The 19885-nt window shown below is 36.8% G+C and overlaps 1 protein-coding gene across 1 annotated transcript; it reads right to left on the bottom strand.

The window, feature by feature from the left end:
• Positions 1-1077: 1077 nt before the first annotated feature.
• Positions 1078-5266, bottom strand: LOC107586140 (protocadherin-10-like). The gene is made up of 4 exons (XM_016273391.1): positions 2591-5266; positions 1720-1781; positions 1500-1612; positions 1078-1380 (listed from the first exon to the last, which is right to left on the bottom strand). Exons 1-4 carry the CDS (start codon positions 5063-5065, stop codon positions 1121-1123), a joined length of 2910 nt encoding a protein of 969 aa, XP_016128877.1. The 5' UTR covers positions 5066-5266; the 3' UTR covers positions 1078-1120.
• Between the last annotated feature and the right edge of the window lie 14619 nt (positions 5267-19885).

Below are 19885 nucleotides of genomic sequence, written 5' to 3'. Positions count from 1 at the left end.
TATATATATATAATGTGTAGTTATCTGCAGATGTTGAAAGTAACAAATTAAATACTTTGATTTCATTTTTCTCGACAAATTGAGAAAAAACTTTTGGGCGTCATCTAACAAGAATGAAGTTCAGCACCACGGACAGATCCATACTGTGCCGAGTAATATATATATATACTTTTTATCCTTTCTATTTATTACTATTAAAAAAATGAATACAAATTGCTTCGTGTACTCATTTAGACTATCCGGGACTTGTCACAGCACTTGCATATTGTTGCTCTTTTGTTGGATCGATTGCTTCTATTGTCTATTGTACCTATTTGTAAGTCGCTTTGGATAAAAGTATCTGCAAAATGATTAAATGTAAATGTAAAATCTGCCTTTAAAGTCATATTCTTGCTCTCCTACTTTTTTCTTTTTATTCTAACTGTACTTTTTTCTGTCATTGGTATATGTAGCCAAGAGATGCACGGATTTATATTATCACGCTCTTAATGTTTCTTGTCGTTTTGGCACAGCAAGACCCACTGAAGTGGAAACACTACAGGTTTTTTTTAACAAGAAGAGTTATATTAAGAAATTCCAATAATATTCTTTATTTTATACATTTTGGTAATGAGAGGGATATAAAATAGGAAAATATAACCTATATTCTCATCAATATGGGAAATTACAATTAAAGCAACTTGCATGCACATTTGGGCGGCATTATGCTAATATTTCCACATAGTGACGTAGACATGTGGGGGCGTGTTGGAACGAGCCGTTTTAGGTAGGCGTGGTTGACTCTTAACTTTTATAAAGAATATCTCTTTGGATTTGAGACTTTAGTCTTTGCAACTTTACAGATCTTCTTTATGCACCAAGAACTTGTAACACTCCAAAGAGAAAGGAAAACTTGAAATCACATCATATGACCCCTTTAATGCTTTCAGAAATACTACAATTAACTGAAAAACAAAAATGCAAAAAAATAATAATAATAATAAATAATAAAATAATAATAATAATTATCAGAGTACTTTTAAGTCCTGCTGTTGCCAAATCATATAGTACATATAATACAACTAAAATAGACACTTATATACAGAAAGTAACCTACAGGTGAAAAATACAACTGGAAAAATCATTTGAAAAAATCATTGGTTATTACTGTGTCATCTTGATTGTTATTGTTTGGCTTTTTCTTTTTGCCAAAAGTTGAGAATGAGTTGCAGACATCAATGTCTCCATTGTTTGCCAGTTTGAGCGTACAGAGTGTTGATGGTGTTCCGGGAATGTAAACATTATGTTGATAGTCTGATGGGAGTTGAACTGAATCCTGTTGGTTGTAACGTGTCCATGAGCGATTTGGAAAACCTCCACCCTTAGATGAGGTCCTATAGTCTGTTTCAGATGACAAAGAAAAATGGTTGGATAAACAATTCAGGTAAATCATAAGGAACATATATATGAAGCTGGTCTTCTTGATCATGTTTTAGGCATGACAAATGAAATGATTTTACCATGCATGTGACTTCCCCAGGTCCAGTACTGTGGCACAGACGTGTAAGCATAGTTGTCTGAGTCCTGAATCAGTCTGCTCTGCAGTGTCCTACCTGTGTTTATTGGAGTATGACTAAAAAAACAAAAACATGGACACGTAAGATGCTTTGTGCATGTGAGAGAGAGAGTGAGAGGGGATGGAGGACACAGAGTGATAGAATCAGCTTTTACTTTAATCACCTTTTATAGGCATAATTGAGCTGGTTCTTGGTCAGGGTTCGGTCTTTGTTTCCCTGTTTAAGCTGCAAAGAAAAAAAAGAGTTAAAATATTTACTCCACTTACACATGAGAGGTTAAAGAATGCACAACAAACTTAATGCCTATGCCAAGAAGAGAAAAGACCTCAGAATACATCAAAAACAGTCGCTAAAGCACTAAATGACTTTACTAATTCATCACCTTGTTGCAGTACACCTATGACAAAGAAATGCATTTGTTTATTTTATAATTTATTTACAAACTATGCATTAAGAATTTTAAGGTCTAGTTCACAGAAAAAAAGAATACCAAGTATAGCTCAAAGATAGAAAAAACACAATGAAACAAACAGCAATGTTTGCTCAATAGTCAATGTCACTGCTGTTCAGCAAATCAATCAAAATTATTATTTTATTAAATTATATATATATATATATATATATATATATATATATATATATATATATATATATATATTTATTTATTTATTTATTTATTTATTTATAAAAAATGAATACAGAGTAGCTCAAAGGTAGAATAATTATTTTAATTATATCAATAATTATTGATAAATGTATTTAAAACAAAATTGCTATTTATTGTATCTTATGTTGCATTTTATTACATACATATTGTACACATATTATTATTGTTGTTGCTGTTGTTGTTGTCCTTCGTGTAATTCATACATTGGCATTTCCAAATATATTTTATGTTTTCAATTACATTACAATTTGCATGTTATTATTTACATTTTACTATCCTAGGTTGATTAAAGCACAAGAAGTATCTGAAGTCTCTATTTAGTGGACAAACTTGAGATTTTTTTTATTATTTTTTTTTGATCACTTACTTCATTTGGGGAGGTCGTCCCATTCATTGTACCATGACTGTGGCTGGCTGGGCTCCAGGTCAAATTTTTGTTTTCCATTTCCTTTATGTTATTTCGGGAAGATGCTCCTGTCGGGCTACAAGGCTTGAGGAACATGAAGTCACTTTTAGAAGACTCTGGAGTCAGACACATTTTATAGCAGTAGTTTTGACCTACTGGGTTGTTCTCGTTTACTTCCACGCAGTGCGCGGCTCCCTTTGATCCCGGTGACAAGTGAATGTTCAAGTTAGATTTTTTAATTACGTCACTGGCGGAGTCCTTAGAATGAAATCCACAGCACGAGTTAATGTCCTTCAATCCCTTAATTGTAGCCAGGACAATAATAGCCACTAGAAAAGTGAATGAAACGGCGCCCAGAGATACGATTAAATACAGCGTGAGGTTTGACCGGTACTGGGGGCTGAGCGCGAGGTCACCAAAATCAGACAAGGATCCTGGCACGCTGTCAACAACTGACAACATGATGGAGGCCGTGGCCGAGAGCGGCGGCTGACCGTTGTCCTTGACCAAAACCACCAGCCTCTGTCTCCTGGGGTCGTTGACCATCAGCCGGCGAATTGTCCTGATCTCTCCAGTGTACAGGGCGACACTGAACAAACTGAGATCTGTAGCTTGGAGGACTTCATAAAAAAGACGCGAGTTCTGCCCGGCGTCCGCGTCCATGGCGGTGATTTTAGCCACTAGGTACCCGGCATCAACATATCTGGGGACAACTACAACCGCTGCGGTGTCGTTTTCGGGCAACGGGGATACAACAACTGGAGGGTTGTCGTTCTGGTCCAAAACAAACACGTTGACTGTTACGTTCGCGCGGAGAGGCGGGAAACCAGCATCTTCGGCTTGAACCACGATCTGAAAGTTTCTGAGCTGCTCGTGGTCGAAAGAACGCAGTGCGTAAATGTTGCCGTTATCTGAGTTGATGGACACGTATGTGGACACCGGCATTCCATGGATGTCGTTTTCTAGAATACAGTAGGATAAGTAGGAATTCTGATCCGCGTCTGCGTCTTGTGCGGTGATGGTGCAAATCGAGGCTCCTGGCGCGTTGTTTTCGGTCTGGTAGACCGTGTAGGAGGGCTGTTTGAAACGCGGCGCGTTATCGTTTTTGTCAGACACTTGCACTAAAATTGTCTTCCTAGTAAACAGCGGCGGTGAGCCCATATCACGCGCCGTGAGAGTGATGTTATACTCTGAAATAGTCTCTCTGTCCAGAAAATCACAAGTAACTAACGTGTAATAGTTTTTAAAAGATGAATGTAGCTGAAAGGGAACGTGATGAGGAATTTCACAATCAACATTTCCGTTTTCCCCAGAATCTTTATCCATAACGCTAATGACTGCTATCACTGTGCCAGGTGGCGCGTCTTCCTGAACTGGCGTGGATACTGATGTAAGAATCACTTCTGGAAGATTGTCGTTGACGTCTATGATGTTAACCATAACCCTGCAGTGCACCGCCACCGCTGACGGTCCCTTGTCTTTGGCTTGTACGTAAATCTCGTGCATCCGTGCCTTTTCATAATCTATAAGTCCCTTTACTTTGATTTCTCCAGTGCGGGAATCCACGCTGAACAGCTCGCGCACTCTCATTGGAGCGTGGCCGCTAAAAGAGTACGTGATTTCTCCATTGGGTCCTTCATCTAGATCAGTGGCGTTTAGTTTTATCACCACTGTGCCTCGCGGTGCGGTTTCAGCCAGCCTCACTTTATAAAAGTTCTGATCGAAAACAGGCGCGTTGTCGTTGGCATCCAGCACCGTTATGTTTATTTGCGCAGTGCCAGATCTTTCCGGCGAGCCTCCGTCCACCGCTGTAAGAACCATCAGGTGAGTCTTCTGCTGCTCCCGGTCCAGCGGACTTTCGAGGATCAGTTCTGAGAATTTACTGCCGTCGCTGCGCGTTTGGACATCCAGGAAAAAGTGTTCGTTTACGCTCAGCAGATAAGAGCGCAGAGAGTTGTCACCGACGTCCAGGTCCTGCGCGCTTTCCAGTGGGAAACGCGATCCAGGCGCGGCCGATTCGGAGATATCCAGGTTAAATTCACTCCATGGAAAAACCGGAGAGTTGTCGTTGACATCTAATATTTCAACTTCCACCCTATACAATTCTAATGGGTTTTCGATCACAACCTGGAGATGGAATGAACAATATGTATTTTGTTCGCACAACTCTTCTCGATCAATTCTTTCATTGACAAATAAAACCCCGTTTTCTAAATTCACCTCTAAATATTGCCGTTTCGCGCCTGAGACTATTCTAAACCGGCGGACTGAGAGCTTGCTGGTGTCTAGTCCCAGGTCCTCCGCAATATTTCCAACAAAAGCCCCGTGCTCCAGTTCCTCTGGGATCGTATAACGAATCTGTGCCAGAACTACATCCATCACAGACGCGATGAGCGCCAGGCAGGATACCTGCCATGTCCATATCCACAGCTCCATTGAAATTTAGGCTCCTTCTTAATGTGTGCCTTCAAATGAACGAAAATACAAAATATTAATTATTAAAGCTTTAAAATGGTGAACAAAAACCCACCCAAACGCACAGCAACATTTCAAGAGAGAATGAGCTGCACGCTAATGACAGTGAAGTGGTAAATTCCTGAACCTGGCACTTTGGCCAATGGCACGTGCGCAAGGTTGAGAGAGTGTGAGTGTGTTTGGATGAGGGAGACAGAAGGGGTGGATGGGGAATGGGACCTGTGTGTTGGGGAGGAAAGGTGCCTCATGACAGCAGTCGTCGACTTAACGCTAAACATTAGCTCTTATAGCCTATTGTGTCTTCCTTTTCAAAACATAACATTCTGCTTCAAAATTATGTCCTTATATTTAATCGATCTCGTTTTTATGATTCATTTTGTAACTTACCATAAAGTTTACTTTTAATACTAAATCCAGCTATTTAACTCAATCAAACCTGTTTAAAATGCTAAAAACCTTAATCAAAAATTAATGAGTAGAAAAGTTGAGCCAACAAACCATGTCGTCCTGAAATAAGCAATAACATGTGACACAAAAATAGGCCTAATCTTTCAATTTTCGATATTAGTTTAGATATAAATGTGAGAATTACATTAGGTAACAATTTATTTCACAGTGCCCTTGTTATACGTTATATGTAGGCTATTTACTATTGTAACAACAGTAAATTATGCATAATTACAACTAACCCTAAACAAAACCATAATCCTAACCTTATCCATGAGCGCCAGGCAGGATACCTGCCATGTCCATATCCACAGCTCCATTGAAATTTAGGCTCCTTCTTAATGTGTGCCTTCAAATGAACGAAAATACAAAATATTAATTATTAAAGCTTTAAAATGGTGAACAAAAACCCACCCAAACGCACAGCAACATTTCAAGAGAGAATGAGCTGCACGCTAATGACAGTGAAGTGGTAAATTCCTGAACCTGGCACTTTGGCCAATGGCACGTGCGCAAGGTTGAGAGAGTGTGAGTGTGTTTGGATGAGGGAGACAGAAGGGGTGGATGGGGAATGGGACCTGTGTGTTGGGGAGGAAAGGTGCCTCATGACAGCAGTCGTCGACTTAACGCTAAACATTAGCTCTTATAGCCTATTGTGTCTTCCTTTTCAAAACATAACATTCTGCTTCAAAATTATGTCCTTATATTTAATCGATCTCGTTTTTATGATTAATTTTGTAACTTACCATAAAGTTTACTTTTAATACTAAATCCAGCTATTTAACTCAATCAACCCTGTTTAAAATGCTAAAAACCTTAATCAAAAATTAATGAGTAGAAAAGTTGAGCCAACAAACCATGTCGTCCTGAAATAAGCAATAACATGTGACACAAAAATAGGCCTAATCTTTCAATTTTCGATATTAGTTTAGATATAAATGTGAGAATTACATTAGGTAACAATTTATTTCACAGTGCCCTTGTTATACGTTATATGTAGGCTATTTACTATTGTAACAACAGTAAATTATGCATAATTACAACTAACCCTAAACAAAACCATAATCCTAACCTTATCCATAGTCAATTAATATTACTCAGTACTTAAATGTATAATTACATTGTAACAATGACAACTTAAAATAACCTTACATTTAAAGGGATAGTTGAACAAGCAGTTGATGGTAGCCATTGACTTTCATAGTAATTTTTTTTCATACTATGGAAGCCAATGCCTACCGTCAGCTATTTGATTACCAACATTCTTCAAAATATCTCCTTTTGGGTTCAACAGAAGAAAGAAACTCACACAGGTTTGGAACAACTTGAGGGTGAGTAAATGATGACAGAATTTTCATTTTAGAGAGAACTGTCCCTTTAATATTCAGACCAAAATTTAGCATCATTGATATATTGTGGTGGGTTACAAGAGCAGGCAATGAAGCGGAGACAAAGACTTTTCAACATATTTCAAAAGAGCTTCTTCCCTATGTAATTCCTACAAACTTATCCCTTTCTTATTCCTCCTGCCTTCCTTGACAAGTAAAGCAATTCTGTTTTAAATAAGCACCAAACACAATCTGTCTATGGAATGAAACTGCAGCAGATGGCACGATCTTCAGAGGGCTCGTGCTCTTTTTAATTAATGTAGTGGGGATTAAAGGGCAGCGGGTCCGGATCATTAGTGAACAGTGGTATTAAAAGGTTTTGTGAGGCATAATCCAGCTGCTCACGATTGGTTGAGCAGCAGACTACAGGTTTCCCATGATATTCTCCTGCTTTCCATTACCTTAAGTGCATCCTAAATGGCACAGAGCCGAGTCAGAAATAAAGCGACTTAAAACGACCCACCGAACAAACACATTTACCCTCATTAATGGCCAAAAAGAGGACACGAATGTGGAGTGATGTAAACAGTTGTTCTTGATGTGTATTGTCATTTAGGACCAATGGAGGAGTGTGACTTTTTAAACAAAGTTGTAAGTTTTGAACTAAATTGTTTAAAACCTTTTTTAAAAAACAAAGTACTAGTAAATAAGTAGCCTATACAGCATATACACTATACTTATCATGAGGGCGATCACAATTTATTAGAGGTCTCGAACACTCCTCAACTCAACCCCCCTTCGCTGCACCCTGTTTAGGACATTTTAACACTAAAAAAATAAAGGCTCTGTGACCATATTAAACATGTATTGTGAATACTGTGACTGTGCCTTTTTACTGCAAAAAGTTTAAACAAAATTGCTATACCACTGAATATAGGGATTCAATTTAATTTTTAAAATATAACCACCCCCTAATTAAATATAACCACTAATTTCAGGGTGTCATGTGGCCCAGACATTAGACTGGCACTAATTAAAGGCTAATTTTTCCTCTATCTCTGAATTGATTTTACCAGAGCGGTTTAATGATTTTGAATTAGTCTGTAGCCTACATTAGCCTTCGGTGAACTCCATAAATGCGGATTGACCCTCAACAGCATTAGGCTACACAACCGGGCCACTGTTTATAATCCAAATAGTCTGAGGCTTCAGAATCGAGTTTGACAACTGAATAAATGTATATTTATAGAAATTATAAATTCAAATAATCAATAACCGGTCAAAAGTTTGAAATAATAATAATAATAATAATTATAATAATATTAAAACTTTTAAAAAATGTAGTTTATTTGATCAAAAATACAATAAAATAGTGAAATATTATTAAAGTTTAAACTGTTTTTTTTTTCTTTTTAAATCTATTTTAAAATGTAATTTATTCCTGTTATGGCAAAGCTGAATTTTCAGCAACCATTGCTCATTCAATATGCTGATTGGCTGCTCAAGAAACATTTCTTATTATTACCAATGTTAAAAACAGTTAAAGCAGTGCTGCTTAATATTTCGTGGAAACCGTAATACACTACCATTCAAGGTTTGGGTAAAGTAAGATAAAAATAAATGTAATACTTTAATTCAGCAAGGGTGTATACAATTGATCAAAAGTGACAGTAAAGACCTTTATAACGTTAAATAAAATGTATATTTCAAATAAATGTTGTTCTTTTGAACTTTCTATTCATCAAAGAAATTACGTTTTAAAACATTTCTTAAAACAATTCTTTTAAATTGTAATAATATTCCACAAATGTAACCATTACTGTATTTTTGATCAAATACATGCAGCCTTCGTGAGCATGAGGGACGACTTTTAAAACAAACAAAAAAACAAACAAAACAATTATTTAAAAAAATAATTTAAAAAAAATTTGATCGGCAGTGCATAACAAAGTCAATGATCATTTCCACTGCACCAAATACAGTGCAATAATACTTGATTTTCCTTTTCAAAAGGAAACACCAGGGTTTGGAGCCTCACAAATGTTTAAAAGTGTAGTTTCAGTTAAGCTTAAATTTAAGTTAGGCTTAGGTCTTAATTAGCATAATACTATCTTTGAAGTGCAAAAGTGGCTATAAATGGTTACACAGATGCAATAAAATTTATATTTCTGCATGAATAAAGAACATTCTAAAAATGTAAATGTAAGATTTTCACATTTAAATCTTCATTTTTGTCCTTTTTAAATAATTGTAAGTAAAAATGAATAGCAGTTGAAACAGAATTAATTGCAGAACCCTTCAAATGTAAGAGGAATATCAATAGACATACAGTGCTGCCTTGCAACCTCAAAATACATGAACTGGAAACTCAGCATGGTCCTGACTGCATATGTAGACCTATTCACTAATTGCACCTTCGTGAACTGCCACAGGGTGGAGGCACAGTCTTCTGCTAATTACTCCAGTCCTCCCCGTGGGCCTGCAGCAGCCAATCAGGAGAACAAAGTGTATATTTTCTTTTACTCAACAAATCTCTCTCACACACATACAGACAGTGTGGAGATGGGGCAGAGTGCCACAGACGGAGAATGTCAAGAATGCCATAGGAATGTGGGCACTGCCCTCAACTCACTCTCTCTCTCTCTCTCTCTCTCTCTCTCTCTCACACACACACACACACACACACACACACACACACGTAATCATGCTCCCACATCACACATATGCACAGACATAGACAAAGTTTGTCATTTTAACATGACCAGTAGAACTGGATATGTACTGGCAGGCCTACTGTATGTGGAGACTGGTGGTGGGGGGACAAGAACAACAAGCAAAAGACACACAGAATGAAGATAGATTGAAAGAGCAGCTGGAAGGACAGGACTCAGGAGTAGAAAAGATAGTGAAGATGAAGGGAACGAGGGACAGGGGGAGGAACCTATTGAATAACACCTGCTTCTCAGCTGTGTCAACTGAAGGATTCCCACAGAAGGCAGACAGATATTTATGGAGGGGCTGAGGAAATCATCCAGAAGTCACACTGCTATTGGCACACATGTGATGCTCTGAGACATTCTCACCTATGCCGAACCAACTCAACAGTCAGGGTGAAAACAAAATATATATAAAAAAGTCCAAATATATATATATAAACGGTATACGCTATCGCCCTACACCAACCTACCCCTCACAGAAATCTTTCAGCATTTTTACATTCTCAAAAAACAAACAAACAAAAAAAATATATATATATACAGAAAAAAAAACAGTAATCTTGCAAAATGTTATTACAATATAAAATAATGGTTTCTATTTTAATATCATTTAAAATATAATTTATTTCTGTGATGCAAAGCTGAATTTCCATCATCCATTACTCCAGTATAAAGTGTCACATGATCCTTAAGAAATCATTCTAATATGCTGATTTATTATTAGAATGATCAATGTTGGAAACAGTTGTGCTGCCAAATATTTATTTGGAAACTGCGATACTTTTTCAGGATTCTTTGATGAATAAAAAGTTAAAAAGAACAGCATTTATTCAAAGTATAAATCTTTTCTAACAGTATAAATCTTTGCTATGACTTCTTAACAATTTAACACATCCTTGCTGAATAAAAGTTTTAATTTATTTCAAAAAAAGAAAGAATAAAAATATACTGACTCCACACTTTTGAACTGTAGTGTATATTGTTAGAAAAGATTTCTATTTGAAATAAAATATAATTCTTTTTAACTTTTTATTCATCAAAGAATCCGGAAAAAAAGTATCACAGATTCCAAAAAAATATTAAGCAGCACAACAGTTTCCAGCACTAATAATAAATCAGCATATTAGATGTGGAGTTGCAGTTCAGCCCAAACCACCAACTCTTATATAAAAATCAGCCTCTATCCAATCTCGTTCATTTGGTTTAAGAACAAAGTGCACATCTGTAGATATACCTTAATGGTAAATTGCATATAAGACAATTTCATAAAGTAAACAGATAAACGATCCTGATCTATTTTATTACAGATTAAGCAGTGTGGATTCTATAATTCTCTAATGACAGGCCGCAGGCGTCTAAATGGTTGGATGCATTTGTGAATTGTAGTTGTTTTGATATACTCAGCTATTGTAAATCAGAATAACACATACCTGAGTTCTCGGAATCCCCCCTATTATCTCACATCTGCTGTTATTTTCACAAAATGGTTGAACATCTTTCTCTGAACATTGTTAAATGGTTAAATAAGTTATCTTTGAACACAATCTACATAATGTGATGGAAAACAATGGAAAAGGCTACATTAAGAGCTGAAGTGTTTATGTGCAACCTCATCAGCAGGTGGAGTCCAGAGGAAAGCACCACAGACTGGCAAATGCACATGAGGTGCATTAGGGTTTGACCTTGAGAGGGTTCAGCGTGTGTGTGTGTGTGAGAGAGTGTGTCTGCAGGGTTGTGCATGCATGTGTCCTCCCAACATCTGTCAGATGCATTCGATTTCATTATCTAGGCTTTCACAACAACTGCTCTACCTGCATAAAAAGCAACACTCCTACACACAAGACTTTATTAATATGCATTATTTTTAGAAAATATGAAAGCTGTTTCACCTCAAATGTTTCATCTTACATTTAAGCCAGAAGAGAATAACACACTGGTTTATAATTATGTAAACAGCATGTACCGTATAAAGTAAAAATTTAAATTTTACTTGAAAATTGTATTTGTAACAATATAAATCTTCCGGGCACTTAAATGAGAAAAAATAAATTAAATGATCTAATATAATTTTATAATTTAATAAATTATAAAACAAATTGTATAATTTAATTAAATGTATCATATTTTAATGTAATATATGTATTTATTATATTAAATAATACTATACTATTATTAAAATAAGGCTTTGGTTTTCTTGTAAATTGTTGTTATTAATACTACTTCTACTACTAATAATAATAATTTACAGGCACTTACATAAGAAAAAATGCATAACTTTATACAAAAACATACTTTAATAATATTTATCCTTTATTTATTTAATATTTTAAATATTTTATTTAATATTTAATTAATTATATTATTAATTTTAAAATGTAATTAATTTATTAAATAAATATTAATAAAACAAAACACACATTTCACTACATTACATTATCACTTTAAATAATGCTGGGTTGTTTCAACCCAACTTTTGCTCAAATATGGACTAAACCAGCCGTTGGGTTAAATTAATAAATTACATTTTTAACCCAAAAGTTGGGTTAGTCCATATTTGACCCAACGATGGATTGAAACAACCCAGCATTTTTTAGAGTGTACATACTTTCAATACATTACATAATTTATGTAATATATTAAACTAATAATATATATATTTTTAAATACTATATATGATTGATTTATTAATAAATAATAATTATAATATTATTACATTTAAATTAAAGAACAAATTGATATTTAAATAAATGATATATACAGTGTGTGTGTGTAGAGAGAGCGAGAGAGAGAGAGAGAGAAATGCACACGCACACGTTTCTTATGTTATGGAATGTACCTGCTCTTATTTGTATTTATCCATCTTCTATTTAATCTCAGCCTTTATTTCTATGAATTCAGGGCAGTTAATCCAACATTAAGTCAATGTTGTTGCTCAAATGGCAGCATAAACCATTGGGTTAAAACAACAGTTCCCAAAAATATACAGATGTACTCTGTAGAATAGCCTAGCATGTTTGCTAGGCACCTGGCAGCCGCACAGCTCTTGCAAAACTTGACGATAATGCAACCCAACATTCCAGCATCAGAAAAAAAACACAAAAAACGTCTTTCTTGTCAGCGTATGTGTATGTTTATTTGCCAGAAGCCCTAAGGTCAATGATGTTGTAGCAAATTAGAGGTGAGTGACAGCTGGCTAGCACGGCTGACAGATTTGAGGAATTCGGGCAGGCTGTGAGGACGGCCGTGGCTGAATGTTAAACACTTTTCCCTCAAAGCTCAAAGGAACAGTTCTACCTATTAGCAATTCAAACGCACACACATTCTTTTTCCTCTTGCTACTTACAGAAATCTGGACATGGTGAGTTGTTTTAGGCAACAGTAATGTCGTTTTCGTCGACATATTGCAGGCAGATTGGATTAATTAGAAGCTGGAAGTAGGCTACGTAACTCGACAATATGATTCTATTTTAACCAAACACGCATACAAATACATATAAAAAGTCTGTCTACATGAGTATGTGTCTGTGTGGTTACAAGAGACCTGTGGTCGGCACACTAAAACAAATTCATTCCCACTATGCAGAGAGGTAGAGAATGTCCATTTACGTACTTGCAGTTCAGTGGCTGCGGTCATGTGCTCTCGCCAGCGCACAGAGAGAGGAGACCTGTGGTTTTAACCCAGTCAGAAAGGAGGGAAAACGGGAGGGAGGGAAGGGGAGCGGAGTGATGACAGCTCATGATGTTATACATTGCAAATGCGAGCTGGGAAGTGACCGAGTGTGGGTTAATAAGCCGTACGAGGAAAAGAGTCCAGAGATGACAATGTGGCGTATGTAAGGGCGTGGGGAAGCTGAAAAAAGGGCTTGTGAAAGCGCTGAAAACACGCGAGGTATTTGGAAGGCATTTTGGGGCACAATTGCCAGTGTGATGACATCCATCACAGCTGAGTTTCAAAAGAAAAGCGGGTGTGAGCCAAACAGAGTGTGTTTCTGTTACCTACAGTGACCTTCTTTCCTTCTCTGTCATTCTACAATCATCCTTTCCCCCCATTATTCAGCTCCTCGCTTCCTTTTTCCATCGCTCTATCCCTTTCTTTTCACACTTCACTCCCTTTTACACCTTCGTCTCCCTCCGCCGACTTCAGTTTGCCGCCGCTTCCCCTTCCTCCCCGGCCTGCTAATCTATTCCAGAAGAAAGGCTACCATGGAGAATGCATTACAAGTGCTCATACTTCAGCACGGGCCAAAAGAGAAATAACACAGAGAAGGAAAAATGGGAGTGGGGTACAGTCAGGCAGAAAAAGGAGAGAAAGTGTTTATTCAAACTCAAAGCTTTGTTGTGGTAGGGACCTGTCTTATATTAGAAGTCTGAACTCCCTTCAAAGTCTGGAAAGATGGAAGATGAGCCAAAAGGAAGAGAAAGAACGAGACAGAGAAAGACGAACAGAAGAAGGAGAAACTCCTATTTTGTCTGAAACTGGTAGAATTGGACCTGAGAAATGAGTGGAGGATAAAAACAAAAAAAAGCTTTGAAGGGGGAGAGAGCAACTCCATTGAGAGAATAGATTAACTATGCCTGGTTCTGGACTGTGAACACATTCAAACCATTCAGCCAGAGCTTTGACTGAGCCTTTGATTTCAAATATTGATATTCATAAGCGCTTTGGTATCTGAGAAATGACATGCTCAGTCTACTACAGTTGTGGCATAATGTTGATTTCCACTTTTCTCTGTCTAAAGGCCCGTTCACACCAAGAACAATAATTATAAACGATAATTACACTAGCATCAACACAAACACAATCTGATTGGCTGTCAATGTTTTAATCGTTAGTCAGATGGAAGAAAATTGTTGTGAAACTGATTCCAATGAGATTGTTACTCTGTGCCATTATCATTGTGGCTGTGGCATGGACTCTGCTTAAAGTTAAAACAATTTTTAATACTATATCTTTGCCTTTATAGTTATTGTCTTTGGTGTGAACTGGCCTTTACAGTGAAGCACTTACAATGGAAGTGAATGGGGCCAGTCCAACCTGATCTCATGAGAAAACTTAAAGAAACAGTTCACCAAAAATGTAAATTCTGTCATCATTTACTCTCTCTCAAGTTGTTCCAAACCTGTATGAGTTTCTTTCTTCTGTTGAAGATAGAAAAAGAAGATATTTTGAAGAATGTTGGTAACCAAACAGTTGACGGTAGCCATTGACTGCCGTAGTATTTTCTTCCAATACTATGGAAGTCAATGGCTAACGTCAACTGTTTGGCTACTAACGAGTTAGTAGCAATTTCGTATAAATTTGTATGATGTGATTCATATGGAAACAAGCAATTTTAAGAAGAAAAAAAACATAACCATCAGTTGGGTATGAGAGAGATTTTACGAACTGATATGAAGTAGCCACCAATTTGTCAAAACATAAAATAGTTACAAATTGCTATGAGAGTGTGCTGGCCAATCTGTAAACATTAAAATACTCACTGTTTTAATAGTATAGTCACGATATATATTAATATTATTTTTGTGTGAAAAAATTACTTCCTAAAATGTTCTTCATAATGTTATATTCAGTTTTACTGCTTTGCCAACATGACAATGCAATGCCATAAACCCTAAACCTTTAAAATGATCCTAAAAATGATTAATTAAATAGATTTACAGCTCAAAGCATGCACAAGTTTTAACAGAACTATTTAAGTGCTTTTTATAAAATTGTGTCACATTTCTGCTTTTAAATCCTCCAAAAATGTGTCCCATTTACTTCCATTGTAAATGCCTCAAAACGGAAGTAAATATGCTCAGTTTAAAAAGGATTTAAAACACTGTAACCTTGATTTTTTTTTTCCACAAGTGAGTTGAAATATTTATTTATTTTTGTGGTAATCAACACAAATGTTCCTTTAAGAAAACTAAAACAGAATGTTGAAATTCAAAGAGTTCTAAAAGAATGTGCATTTGATACCTTTCACATGAAGATCTCTGGACTTCATCTAACAATTTAATCTGGGTGGAGGGCCTGAAGTCCAGACACTGAAAGACAAGAGCAGAGAAATGCTGGTACAAAAGGTTATACAATCATAACGGTGAGTGTGATCCAGTCAATCAGCCTTCATAACTTTAATACTCTAATACTGCTGTTCGCACAACTGGGTGTGTATACATTGAATATCAGATCATGATGACCTGCTAATTGCTCAATGCTCTCCAGTGGAGATGAAATATCAAACCATTACACTAATCCAAAATGTTTGTTGTCTCTGGAAATTACGGGATTTTTAAGGTGAGAGGAAATGAGTTATAGTATTTTGGAAATGTGACACGGCTCATTTAGGATGTTCAAAACCACCAAGCGGGCCCTGACCTGTCTAGCTACCCGCTAATTTACATCTCTCTCCTTCACTTGCACACATCTATTGCTCCTCCTGGATGGGGCACAGGGGTGCTGGGGCGAGAGAAGGGGGGTGGAGAAGCATGCAGTGCTGGCGCTTGTTGGCTGACCCGGGTGTCTGCGGTTATATCGTGGTCAGAGGAGGAGGGGAAACGGGCGGTGTTTCTGAAATCCCTGTGAAATGTTCATTTTGGAACGACTTGTTGCTTACATACCTCTCTCACACCCTCTCTTCTATTTTGAAATGTTTAAATATGGCCTAATATTGCTCAGCACCCCTTTTAGGTTTAACAGAAATCTCATTTTTAAGGGATGCACTAAGTAAGTGTTTGTTTAGGTTTAGCTGGTACTTATTTGCCAAGATAGTATCAGTGGTTTTACACTTTATACTGACACCTGTTGGTTTGGATGCATGAGCTTTGTTTGCTAACTACTGCTGCTTGTTTGCTTATCATTGCATTCCTGTTCATATGTTTTTCTCTACCTTACACTACACATATCCATATGATGGATATTCTAGATTTGATCACAACACATTTTCATGGTTGACATCATACCATATTTGCGGGTTGTACTGCGTTGTTTGTTTTATCACTCCGGTAGGGGCTCCCTGCTAAAAAAAACAAACAAAAAAAAAACAGCTAAAACCAGCTGGTTGGCTGGTCTTAGCTGGTTTAAGCTGGAAGCTGGTTTTAGCTGGTCTCCCAGCCTGGCTAGGCTGGTCAAGCTGGTTTTAGCTCCCAGACTGACCAGCTAAAGAAGTGGTCAAAAACCCTCTAAAACCAGCCTGCTGACCAGATATAACCAGGCTGGATGACCAGCTAAAACCAGCTAACCAAGGCTGGTTTTGCGGGGGGTTTTTTTAGCAGGGCTGCTGGTTATAGAGGATTTGTGTGTATGTTTGGTTTTTACTGTTTTGTTTAAATGTATTTTTTTTTTCATGCAAAAAGCCTTAATAAGTGCATTAAGTAATATTTGTATTATTAGTAACCGGGTCAGCTGAATGACACGGCAATGTGATGCCAACATGGCGGCGACCATGAGGGGGCGCCCCGCTCCATGTACTGGCATGTACATGGAATGTAGATTAAAACCGCTTTTTTTCTCAAAGACTGACAGAACTTGAATCTTTATCGCACGTGGTATTTCTCAAAACACTGTTTAACGTTTTAATTAGCAAACTAACGACTGAATGCAGCGGGACGTCCAGACTTCCCGAACCCTTTCCGTTTAATACAAGGTCACTCGGTTTATGTAAGCAGTTTTAAAGTGCTGAAAGTTTTGAATTCGGTTACTGCTGGACGGTCGACCCGCTTCTCTTCCATCGCCCCACCTTGGTGATGATAAGTGAGCTAGAAACATCGTCCCATCATCATCCCTGCCCCTGCGCGCAGTGCACCCCGCCCATCTCCGTTCCACTTCAGCTGCGCTTCCTTCTCATTCAGCAAACGCACTGTCCTGTGGCGAGAGAGGGGTCCTTTCCACCCCACAGCCAAACAAAAGAAGCCTGGAAAAGGAGAAAATCTAGCAAAGACTTCTTAAAGGGCAGGAGGACCCCTGAATTCTGCGTTTTTGTGGGAAGACAGCAGCGTTCTGGAGCATACTGCAGGAAGGAACACTGGGAAGCTTTTTAATATCCATCTGTTGTCAGTGTGTCATGTGGAGTGTGGGGTCACACAGGAGGATGACCTGTTTTTCACCTGTCGTTCTCCAGCATACAGCTGAACAGGTTTGCTTGCGAGAAGACTCTCCCTGAACAATCCTCCAACACGCGCTCAGATGCTCACCTGGGTCTGTGTCCGGGTTTGGCTCCAGTTTTTAAAACCATCGCCTCAAAGATCTCACTGTCCGGGGTGATAGAAGCGCTGGAGCGATGCAGTCCATGCTGTCCTCTGCTGTCGTGCTGTAAGTTTCGCGTGTAATTGTTCAGTATGAGTTGAAGGCTGTTTTGTAGCGAGTCTCCATCTACTGATGGGTCCACCGTTTTGTCCAGCTTGAGCATTTGTTGTGTTTCCCATCTCTGGGTCAGACGATAGCCTCAGCAGATGCTGGGTTCTCATAATAACACATCCCACCCAGTGTCTTCTCAGATAACAGCAGCATGCACACTGATAATGAGACTTTCTAGGACTGAATCCTGTTTAGACTGTAGGGTAGAAGTCCTGTGTTGGTCAATAAGCATGTCTGAAATGAATAAAAAGAGAGTTAATGCTTAAAAATGCTACTCTTTGCTAAAAAAATTTTTTTTTAAACTAACCATAAATGAAAAAAGTATTTACATTTTGCAAAACTATTAAAGTTTAAAAATATATTTTTAGTCATGAATATCACAAATATTGGTTTCGTCCATTTAACCTGTAAAAATGTGTTTTAAAAGTTAATATATTTGATTTTTTTTAACCTAATACTGATAGCACACAGTCATGAGGGTCTAAAGGGGTCCCCTCTGTTTTATGGTTTTCTTGACACATGATAACAAAATGGCTTCCTGCATGTTAGTTACACCACAGTGACTTTAATTATGTGGCCAGATGTGTTTCAATATTTTAATAACAATTTAAAATAAAAATTATTCACTTATATTTTGTTAATGTTATAATTGTTCAATATAACATTATACTAAACTACTTATGCAAAAATGTCTGTCTTCAATAATTTCAGATTTTTTTAAGAAACGCTTTTTTCCCGCTTTTTATGATCTTCAGACAGTTACACCAAGACATTATTGCGTTAAGCCCCAGAAAAAAAGATCAAAGTGATTTGAATTCAGAAATTGACAGCATGTTCATCACAGGTGTATTTTATGCCATTGTATATATGATTAACTTTTAAACTTTTTAAAATATATTTCTTGGATTTTGAAGCCTGTGATGCACTATGATGCCTGGCTGACATCATTTAGGAAAGGAGAGTGAGTGAGGTTGGTTGGCATATGTATAAAGTATTATTAACAATTCATAGCAGATCTGAACATTGATCTTTAAATACATGCAGACACTCACATTTGGTGTTAGTTTGAGTTAAAATAAACATTTTCATCTTTTCTTTCTACCTCTTATAACTGTAGCCAACCAAACCTAAAATAATATCATGAATTTAAAAAAGGGAAATATTTTGTAATACTGAGTGCCTTTTTCACCTAAGGACTTAAGCTTTCATTTGCACCTATTATAATTGGCTTTTTCTTAGCATTTGATGCACAAGAGATATTCAACAAAAAATGAAAAGTGTGCCATCCAACCTCAGTCTCCGCTACAAAGGTTAGAAACGCCACTAGAGCAGATGCAAATGTCACACAATCACATGTGTCTTTTCTATTTCTCTTTGGCCAGATGCTTCCAGGTCGTGTTACTGTTCTATGGCCCATTACAGGTGCTTACAGTATGCATGTGTTACCAATAATAAAACCATATATCAATTGATAGTTCATAAATCAATAAAAGTGATTAAAAATACACATATGTAAAATTGTTTATAAAATATATAAAAAAATACACACACACACACACATATATATATATATATATATATATATATATATATATATATATATAAATAAATTGAACAGCATTTCTGTATAAATAACAGACAAAAAAAAACGTTTTCTTTATTCTATTTATAAATATTTAGAGAAATAAATAATGCATATACTGCAAGAACGGTTGTAAAATAAATGAATTAATATACAGTATGTACATACACAATGCAAATAAACTAATTTTGCTATATATTTATTTTATATATAACCATTATATATATATATATATATAATGTATATATTATACTGTCTTTTTACGTGTTGCATCGCGCCGCGTAAACATAAAACCATGTCTGCATTTGTGATCGGAGAAATGACAAACAACAAGCGCTACTCTACACTGCTCAAAACTCGCGTTTGAAT

Source organism: Sinocyclocheilus grahami, unplaced genomic scaffold (genome assembly GCF_001515645.1).
Source record: "Sinocyclocheilus grahami isolate Dianchi unplaced genomic scaffold, SAMN03320097.WGS_v1.1 scaffold78.1, whole genome shotgun sequence".
NCBI lineage: Eukaryota > Metazoa > Chordata > Actinopteri > Cypriniformes > Cyprinidae > Sinocyclocheilus > Sinocyclocheilus grahami.
Note: the sequence above shows the minus strand (reverse complement) of the source record. Positions and strands in the feature narration are given on the sequence as shown.